Here is a 10,501-nt window from a genome sequence, read left to right on the forward strand (position 1 = left end):
TGACTTTTACGCCTACATTTGAAAACTGAAATCAGTACATTATAATAAAAAGAACTAAGTTAACTTGTTAGTTGGGGAGAGATTCAGGCAAGGTGCTTTTTAAAAAAAAAAAAAATTTTATTATTAGTTCTCACTGTTTTTGCTCTTTTGTTTTTGCTCACTTTTGTGATATAACCAAGTGATTTTTTTTTTTATGTGGCCAAATTATTTTGCAGAAATCTATTGAGTATTGAACCATTTTATGATTGTAAGAGTATTAAAATAAATAGCTGAGTAAATCAGAGATGCCCCTGGTGTCCTCTGATTGTTTTTTCGTTTTTTCTTCTCAGTATATGAGCACTAGGGAGAAACATTTTTTTATGCTTTTTTTTAATTTATTTTTTTTATTGTACCAAGTTACCAAAACAGGTATGAAATGATGTATTTTGATGTATTACAAGAATGACAGTTTAAAAAAAAAAGAAGTCTTTTTGCTTTATTGTTAAAGTAAGAATGTTGAACCAATACTGTAGCTACTTCCACTTTCACTATTTTCTTTTTTTTAATTTCTACAAGCATTCATACTACTAAACTACTGTAACGATGTAATGCTGTTTGTTTTAGCTGCACCTCTGATAAGCCGGAGCGCCTACTGCAATTGACGTGTGCAAAAAGTAAGAACCAACAACAGAAATACTTTTTATTTTTAACTCCAACTGCACTGCCAGTTTGTTTCAGGACATAAACAGAATAATTCTTATTATGGTAAGGCAAAAACAAAATATATGTTTTGTAACTTAACTGTGGCTCTTTTAAAAACTGTTTCCCTTTTGTTCGTGCAGCAAACTGCACAGTACATTCCCTCCCACATGCATCAGATGCTGCAGGAAGTAAAAAGGTTCACCCACAGCACAACACAGCTTCCTGTCTGAACTGCTGCATCAAAACCCTGAGAGCCACAGACAGCACCTGCTGGTGTCTATAACACACAATCATGTGCATCCTCGCAAGTCAAACATGCGATATGATTCTGCACCTGCTATTCTAGCATTAAACAGGCACAATGTTGTATATAAAGAACATAATTATTAAAGTTTCATGTACAAGAGGCATAAACAAACACTCCCCTTGTGCAGCACCAGAAACATGTTTTTGGCACCCCCTTGTGGACGTCAGAAGAGGCAGAATGTACTCATGTTGACTTTATTCAGTTGCATCTTGTACTTGCATACACATATACATACGTAAATTGTTATACAGTGCATGACACTTTCCATATAATTTATATATAAATACATTTTTTGCATCAAGTTAGTTTGTAAAATCTCACACGTTATATCTTGGACATTGTGGAGTGTGCATAGCAGAATAAACGCATTCCATTGAGAACAGCAGGAACAGTACAAGCAAATGGTTACAGATGGCATGACAACACATTACTTTTGGAGGTGACGCACATTTTGTCAATACAATTGTCGAAGCACAGACCCCTTGCATGATATGACAGATTTGGAGCCAACTTCTTAAGAGACAAATGGGTGACTTGTTGCAGAGTTTCTGTTCAAATAGTCATGCATGCACTTGTACAGCTCACGAGTTGCCTTTGAGGTTAGTCAGAGCCAAATTTCCTCGCTGCTTGTGCTATTCACCTTGTAGATGTAGCCCACCATTGGATATCTGGCGAAGCCTGAGAGTGGCATGCAGGGGAACAAGACATGACAAGTCAAGAAATGACCACACTTCATTATGGCAACCACATTTTGATATATGAAAATGGTCACCTGACCTCTGGCAGCATAGGCTAAAGACAGATCTTCATCCTCCTCATCTTTCTTCTTCTCTCCCCCGCTGATTTGCAGGGTGTTCTCTCGTGCTTTGGCAAGCCCAGCAGTGGAGCAATGGATGAAAGAGAAAATGAGTGGAAGAGAGATGCAGAGTTGGATGGAAAAATCATTACTGAGCATATTTAGACCTTGTCCATTGTGTAGGTTTTTTCAAACTCAATTTAATTTTTTAAACATTTTTCGGGGAGGTCAAGTAAAAAGAAACTAATTAACCACTTCGGACCCATAGGTGATTGCAGTGGACGTGACATTGTTCCGTGTCTAAACCATTAAAACCCTTCCGGTTCATGATCAGTTCCTAGCTAACCAATCACAATTGCAAGTTGATTTGCATGATGTTTGTGTCATAAATGTTAAAATGTTACGTATAAGCTTGGTAAGTTTACAACACGTTACAGTCATACTATCCTGGTGTCCACCATAACAAATAAAAACATGAGATAACCCCCCCAAAAAAACAAAAACAAAAATCCCATTTTGTTCTTATGTGATCTTATGTGTGCCTCGCCAGCCTCGTCACGTTCATGGAGGAAAAAGTTTGATTTAAGCTGGTTTAATTTTTTTACATGACAAAAACTTGGCACATTATGAAAACATTCTAGAGTCACGACAGCAGTCAAAATCAGATTTTCACTCGCCTTTTCTAGTGATGGGAAAATGAAGCTTAATGAAGCAACTGCGGTATATATATATATTTTCTCCTCTAGATGGTGCTCTTGGTTTAAAGATATAGGCTAGTTCAATGGAAATACAGTAGATTCATTTTCCACTGCATCCTTAAACCAAGAGCAACAGCTAGAGGAGTAAAAAATATCATATGGAAACCACAGAAAACATACAAAATCTTGCGCAAAATCATGGTGCCTTTTTAATTGGTTTGATAATATTAATAATAGATTATATGCTATCATGAATCTCATTTATGGCTTACTATTTCTGGTCCAGAGTCATGAATGTAGTTTACCGTCTGTGCCCTGAGTTCAAGTCTTACCCTTTTTCAAAGTGCTGAGGTCATTGAGCTGCATATTGGAAGGAAGAGACATGTTTTCTCTGGGGATGTATGTTCTCTCTCCTTTCAGGTTGCTTGAGTCACTGTGCACATAATACATCACCAAATATAAATGTGAACACCAAACGTAGGTCACAACATATTCATACAGGAACATCTCTTTCGAATAGGACTGGGAACGCTAACAGTGCAGATACAAAGTTATTGCTGCACTGACTGCAGGTATCACACAATAACATTTGCCTTGACTTATTTGCAAGTGATGTATAAAGTCTATTTTAGCTGTACGTTGTTTTGACATTGAAGATTAAAGTAAAGGCTGAAGAACATTAGAGTCACTTTTAGGATATAACAAGCCACCAAATTTTTAATGTGTGGTGCCAAGAACCCACAGCAGGAAATGTAGCTCTGCTGATCCATCTTTTTATTTTTATTTTTCAGGAACAAAAGGACTTTATTGACCGCACTACTCACATAAAGTTAGATGTATTCAGCTCTCGGGTAAAATTGTAGGATGACCCTAAAATGCATAGTAGACTTTTTAAAACCACGAGCAAGAGTTGAAGGTAGCTTCATTTTACTAACAACTAATAATTTGAACTTCACAAAGAATGTGTCTGGTATTGAAACATTGAACAGCTGGAAATGTGGATGCAAAAAGGTATTACAATGTCAAGTTTGTCTGTCAATGTTATAATTGCATTTCCTGAAACCTTTTATGAGTCGTACTTATTTGCTTAACTCATTCAGTCGCAGCCAATTTCACCAAAGCAACCCCCACTCACTATTTTGCGGGATTATTACTGAGATTTTGCAAGGTCCACAGAATATTGTGTTCTATTGTTATAAAAACATGGAACCTACCAAAATAAAGATTAGAGTTTCTTCTTTCATCAGGAAAAAAAAAGTACATTTCTATCTGTTTCCGTTTCGCAGCTTTCACCATTATTCCTAAATCTGCTTAGAATTGTGGGGAAATGGCTTGTTTTCAACATGGCGCTGGTTGATCTATTATAATCCGCTGCCACCGGCCTTTTTTTTTTTTTTTTTCTCTCTGCAGTTGAGAAGCTGCATCAAAGCTCTAGCAAAACAAAAACAAAATGTATAAATACGTGTTTGGGACACAAAATACATTAAAAATAGAACGTATTTATACGTTTTTAATTAACATGTAGTCAGAATGGCTGGCTAGAAACAAACATGCCATATTGCATATAATGTCAGGCTTACCTTTTCTTAGTCATTACAATCTCCACTGGCTCATCTGTAACACAAAATAAAATTAGTTTCACTGCAAAACCTTTGTTATAAAACTCACAAGGGACTCGTCTTACCAATGGACTTGCTCGTTGGTTTTTGCATGAGGCAGAGGACGATCAGGCTGAGGATGAGAAGCGCCATGAAGGCCATGGACCCTCCTGTTACGATTCCCAGCATCGGCACTTCCACACGGGACTGCAGGAACTCTGGAGAAGAGAAGAGTAATATGTCCAAAAACCGTCTGTGGTCGTCAACTCTTGTCCCCCTTTTCCCCTTGCCAGTGACCTGCCAGTGTGAGGTTACTTTGCGTTGTGCCCACGCTGTTGCTGGCATTCAGCGAGATATTTCCTGATAGGCTACTGAGAGTGACTCTCAGTGTGTGATTGGTCAGCCAGGGATAGTTGTGCGAGTCGAGGATGAGGATGTCTGAAGTGTTAGCCACCAGGAGACCAGACTGATCCGCCAAGGTGAAGGTGGCGGGCGGGTTGGACTGAACCAGAGCAAAGAGGACTAACAAAAGGCCGGGGTCTGAGGTTTCGCTGGAGTGCACGCTAACCCTGATGATCTCAGGCTGAACTGGATGACAGAGGAGAGGAAAAATTCATAGGTAGAGTCAAAAACACTCTGCCAAGGCTAGGCGAAAATACCAGATTGTACACTCCTGCCACAGTCACTAATGTGCACCAGAAATAGGCACTTGCCAAACTGAATGTACTTTTGCTACGGACAATACATTGGTATGATTGTCGGTCAAAACTGCATATATTCATACGAGTGGGTAGCACGTTGGCCTCAGTTCTGAGTTTCAGGGTTCAAATCTTGGCTCCAGCATACTACCTGTTTGCATGTCTCCCCGTGCTTGCATGGGTTTTCCATCCCAAAAACATGCATTGTAGGTCATTGAATTCTTCAAATTGTCAACAGGTAAATATAAGTGTGAATAGATGCCTCAGGTTTATTTTAGATTGTTTTTTAATTTTCATTATAGTTTGTATTTTGTTTTGAGTTTTTTTGTCACATTTAATTCATTTTCAGGGTGGGTTTGTTAGTATTTTAGTTTTTCATAAATGCTTAGTTTTAGTTTAGGTTTTGCTAGTTTTAGTGTTTAGTGTAGAGTTCATTTTGTGTCGTGTGCAAAATAAAAAAAACAAATAAAAAAATAAAAAAAAACAACAACAACAAAAAAACACCATGATTAAGTATTGTGTAGTAAAAATTTAACAAAAATATTTTAAGATCAAATCAACTGTATAACAGTCCACAGAACTTGGATTGGATTACAAGTGCAGTGCATAATACCATTTGGAAAGTTAGATACTTCACAATTCCAATTAAATAAAATTAGGATGTTTGCCAAATTATCAACTTCTATGATGGATTTGTGGCTTGAATTCCTGTTGAGAAGTATTAAACCGGTACTGGGTACTATTTGATGCATTTGTCCCCGATATAATCAAAAATAGAAAGCATTTTTTTTTTTTTTTTTTACTTCCTGTTGCGCTTCTGCTGAATTAAATGACAAAAGCAGGGTAGCCAAAAGTCAAACATGCAAACTGTCACCTAGTAGTGATGTCATACAGTGGCGCTTTTTTTTTTTTTTTGCTGCTGCTAGATGATGTTACTTTCTGTGCAACAACCAGTAAAAGGACAACAGCTCCCAGATGACTGTTCAAACGTTTCGGCTGTTAAGGAAATAAATGTGTTTAAAATCAACCCTAAAGGGTCATGTGTTAATTATAACTAGTTTTGTAACTGTGAAATTGTACATTTCAAATGTAAAAAATGTGAGTTAGTTTTCAAATGTTTAAAAGAATTTTTGTTTTATTTTAATTTGTTAACGAAAATGTTTTTCCAGTTTTTTTCCCTTGTGATTGGCTGGCAACCTGACAATGGTGTACCTTACAGAAGTCAGCTGTGATCGGTTTTAGTTCACCTCCAACCCAACTAAGGACATGTAGAGGAGGTATAGAAAATGGATGTTTGTAAATGCTAATGAAGCAGTGAAAGATTTTAAATTGTGAACTTCTGTACAGTACTTAAAAAAAAAAATCCTGGATCTGCTATCAAGACACCGCTAATATTTTAGGATTTCCCATGATATAAGCCTGCAAAATGTTTTATACCAGTAGTAGGTACCAAACAACGTAGCTTGGTGCATGGCATAGGTAAAATAGCAATTGCAGTAGAAGAAGAAATGGACAAATAATTCCCATGCACTCACATTGGACATTGAGCGTGACAGTAGCATTGTAGCTCTCTCCTGATTTAGGGTTCAATGCCACGCACACCAGCTCTCTGTCCCACTTTCTGGCCCGCAGGGAAAATGTGCTGTTGTTCTTGGCTCCCAGGCTCGTGAACTCCGAGCCTTTTTGGGGTGTCATCACCAGACCCCCTTTGGGAGAGAGCGACCTTTGCCGCTCACCGTTCAGGTACCAGGTCAGCAAAGTTGGTGCGTGTGGGTGCCAACCATCGGAATGACAGTTGAACCTGTGTATCATGTTCTCTCTTAACGTCATCGCCGTCTGACGATGTCCGTCAATTTGGGGGGCGGGTTCAACTGCACCTGTGGGTACAGAAACTTTTTTTTTTTTTTTCTCAAACATGAGTAAAATAAAAGTCAACTAAAGGACTTATAAGTTCTAAGATTTATATTCTGAATTGAATCACCTTAACATAATAACTCTAGGGAAAAAAATCTAGCAACAGAAATAAGATGGGTTTGTGGAATTAGTCAAAACATTCGATGAATTTGTAAGGTGCATTTTGGATGTGCTTGGAACAGGACATGACTGAGGAAAAACTTCATCAAATCTGATCTTGTTTTATGACATCAAGGAGGCGCATTTATTTTTGTAAAACTTGGTTTGACATTTCATGACAACAGTCAAGTGACATCATACATCACCTGCCCAGGATAAGGCCAGTGTGTGAAGAAACACCACCGCATGGGAGCCTGATGACCATCTTCTCTTGCACACATTATCCATCCTACTACAACATACACACACCTACTACCTGTAGGAAGAGATTGAGTTTGTTGTTGAATACAGGCTACAAATTTGGAAATTGCTCTGTAGGCTGTACAAACAAAGCATGTCTACTAACAATGTTAGGTAAGAAATTGGCACAATACAAAACTCAAAGCTGTCATAAGAAACCTTAAACTGCATTATGAATTGACTCCCATTTTCAAAACGTGATTGCCATTTGCCACTATACTATATGTAGTAAGCATTGGCTAGCACCCAAGCCAGGCCACTGGCTTGAGGGCCCCAAACAGTTGCCTGTTGCATTGTGACATGTTATTATCCAATATATACTAGCTGCGCTCCTGCAAGCTCTGACATTTCATTACATTTTGAAATCTAAATTATCCTCACAAATCAAATTACAACAATCCAAAATCTGATGGGTTTCAATGATCAGTGTCCTTTCACCAAGTAAGACACCATTTTGACTTGTGATGTCACATAACTCAAGCTGCACAACAAACAAAATACTGTTATCGAAAAAGAATTTCCTTTCAAATCACAAGAATTTAATTTTGTTGTGAAAAGTATATCAAGTGGTGTATTAGAATTGATGAAAAGCTATACAGGTGAAGAAGTTAATATCACAAATTCAACTTTTTATAGTAATGGTATATATCTTATGAGCAAACAATGTACTAACTAGGGGTGTGAATTGCCTCGTACCTGACGATTCGATTCGTATCACGATTCACAGGTCACGATTCGATTCGATACCGATTAATCCCGATACGAATTTATAAGTCGATTGTTGCGATTTTTTTTCATTCAAATTTAGAAAATACTAATCAGTAAGCTTGTAGAGTGTAAGATTTATATGAAAATGTATTATTTATTTATCTGAAATTTCAGTCTTATAGAGGTTGTAATCTGTTTCATGTTTGAACAGCATTAAAATAAAATATTAAGGCTTAATGTTCCGTTCATATAACATTCTTCCATGCTTAAGGTGTGAATCCTAAAAAAAAAAATAAAAAAATAAAAAAAAAAAAAAAAAAAAAAAATCGATTTTGCCTATTATTGAATCGATTCGAGAATCGCGCGATGTAGTATCGCGATATATCGCCGAATCGATTTTTTTTTTTAACACCCCTAGTACTAACAGTCATATAAGAAAATGTTTCTATAACCACAGGAAAGTGATTCCTCGTGGGAAATTCTTCTGGAACTCTCAATTTGAAAGTATAAATTGGCCTAAAACGTGGCTTGTTTCTTTTAAATATTTTATAACAAACAAAGTATGGGAAATACGTGTAAAAATATAACACAATATATATCCTACAAATGTATATGTGTCAAGATTTGTCAATTTAGATGATAGATGTACATTTTGTAAAACTGCTAAAGAAACTGTAATTCATCTTTTTTTTATGATTGTCCTTTTAGTTTCAGGTTTTGGAATGAGAAACTTATTTTTCAAAAAACTGGTCACACTATAAAGATTGAAGGGAAATGTGTTATTACTTGGTTTGCACACAAAGATATAGATATTTGTAATATTGTTGGTCTTTTTATTTTATTGGGGAAATTTCACATTCACAAAACTAAATTCTTCAAATTTAATCCATGCTTTAAAGTATTTTTGGTTGATATTAATCATTACATAGAGTCTCTTAAATGTGTAAATAATAAGTAAGGTCAAAAAATTTTGAGAATATTATCTAGTTTGTTTAATTGAAGTCTGTCTTTTTTTTTTTTTTCAGGGTTATTGAAGTTTGTAATAATTTCATTTTTTATGCAAAATAGAACTGTATTGTCTTTTTGTATATTTTTTTGTTCTTTATTTGTTGTTGAAATGACAAGATTTGTCAAACAATTGTTCATTTGTATTCTGTCAATTAAAATTTTTTTTTTTAATAAATAATACTGTTATCCTAACCCTAAAAATAATGTTAAACCCTCCATTTAGCTTGAAAGCAACTATTATCAGTTAATGTTTGCTGGAGGGGTTATGTGTTAATGCACTGCTCATAAGATAGTTTTCTATTCAAATTAATACAATGAAACTGGTCAAACTACAATTGTGGGTGCTTGTTAGCATTTGCTGCTTTTGAAAACACTAACACTGTAAGTTACTATACTTTTGCTGTTGTAGCTCATGGGTTCAATTGGTTCTGTTATAAAGTCTAAAGTCAAGTCGTCACCATTATAAAAACAACAACAATGTTTTGAAGACACTCATTACAGGGGGGGGGGGGGGGGGGGACCAACTTGCATTTCTGATGACGGTATGACGCACACTTCGTAAACATGATGATGAGCAAGGAAATACATACACCCACTGGGCCGCTAGCAGTCGATGCTTGGTTTACATTTACACTAACCTTCCAGAATGGCAGGACAAATTGCTGCAAAGGCCCAGACACATATACAAGGCTGCATGCATATGTTAGTAAATGTGTGTGATTCATACATTTCAACCCAAATCCTCCATCTCTCTCACACACGGTGTTACCTCAGCCCTTTCTGCAGACTCTGCTGCGATTCAGCCAACCGGAGCTCCATGGCAGCAGAGGAGCGAAGGATGGTGATGAGAGGAAGGCAACCTTTCTGACTCAGTCGCTCTCCCATCTGTGTCCAGTCATACACAAATACACGTTTCTCTGCAGGATAGCACACCTCCAGTAGAAGCATTCACTAACTGGTATAGCGAGCTGACTCAGGCACTCACGAAGCCGCCACAAGGAGGAGGCGAGTGGGAGGGAGGGAGAGAAGGGATTCAAGCACTTGAGAGGATGAAAGAATGAAGGGGAAGAGGAGGAAGGACAGATGAGAGAAGGTAGCCTAATACTCGGAGTTGAGTTGAAAGGAAAGAAGAGAGGCGGAGACTTATTGAAGAACTGGTGAACAGTAGAACAAAATGAGCATTACCTTTCCTTCTCATCTTATTCTTGACCACCAGCAAGCACGTCAATACTAATGCACAACATTCACTTGTTCAGTGATCCATTATTTCAGACTGGAACGTCTCTGCGGTGCAGTTGAACAGACATAAGCAGCAGCATGCAGAGTACTGCAGTCAAGATGCAGGCGGTTCACATTTGTTTGTCTCTGTCGTCCATCAGAGGTCCATTTGTTATCACAATTTAATACTTCTTTTTCTAAACTATGGATACAGAATTTTTTGAAGAGTCACCAATTAGGTATAATTCCCAATCAATGCACAAAATCACTATAGATCAGAAAATCCAGACGCACATTTAGCCCATTTTTCAGCAGGATATGTGAAAATGAACAATAGCGCCCCCAAAATTGTATATATATATATATATATATATATATATATATATATATATATATATATATATATATATATATATATATATATATATATACACACACACACATATATATATATTTATATCACACACACATATATT

General features: G+C 36.8%; 1 protein-coding gene across 3 annotated transcripts; it reads right to left on the minus strand.

Annotated features, from left to right (window-relative positions):
* Positions 1–1,166: 1,166 nt before the first annotated feature.
* Positions 1,167–10,294, minus strand: tmem25 (transmembrane protein 25). Of its 3 annotated transcripts, none has more exons than XM_077542125.1 (10): positions 9,993–10,294; positions 9,577–9,692; positions 6,998–7,107; positions 6,314–6,655; positions 4,378–4,668; positions 4,167–4,298; positions 4,063–4,096; positions 2,814–2,915; positions 1,766–1,863; positions 1,167–1,666 (listed from the first exon to the last, which is right to left on the minus strand). In XM_077542125.1, the coding sequence occupies exons 3-10, from the start codon at positions 7,077–7,079 to the stop codon at positions 1,593–1,595; spliced, it is 1,155 nt and encodes a 384-aa protein (XP_077398251.1). In that variant the 5' UTR covers positions 7,080–7,107; positions 9,577–9,692; positions 9,993–10,294; the 3' UTR covers positions 1,167–1,592. The 3 variants fall into 3 exon arrangements, with proteins under 3 accessions (XP_077398251.1, XP_077398250.1, XP_077398252.1); XM_077542124.1 differs by having other exon boundaries at positions 9,577–9,847; XM_077542126.1 differs by lacking the exon at positions 9,993–10,294 and having other exon boundaries at positions 1,766–1,852; positions 2,815–2,915; positions 9,577–9,914.
* Positions 10,295–10,501: the final 207 nt, after the last annotated feature.

This window comes from Festucalex cinctus, chromosome 13 (assembly GCF_051991245.1).
Source record: "Festucalex cinctus isolate MCC-2025b chromosome 13, RoL_Fcin_1.0, whole genome shotgun sequence".
NCBI lineage: Eukaryota > Metazoa > Chordata > Actinopteri > Syngnathiformes > Syngnathidae > Festucalex > Festucalex cinctus.

Excerpts from the sequence above, each read along its gene's own strand:
- tmem25 (XM_077542125.1), bottom strand. The coding sequence starts at position 7,079 with ATGGATAATGTGTGCAAGAGAAGATGGTCATCAGGCTCCCATGCGGTG. Across the intron at positions 2,916-4,062 it reads ATTGTAATGACTAAGAAAAG|TGACTCAAGCAACCTGAAAG; the intron begins GTAAGCCTGACA and ends TTATGTGCACAG. Across the intron at positions 1,667-1,765 it reads TTTAGCCTATGCTGCCAGAG|GCTTCGCCAGATATCCAATG; the intron begins GTCAGGTGACCA and ends TGCCACTCTCAG.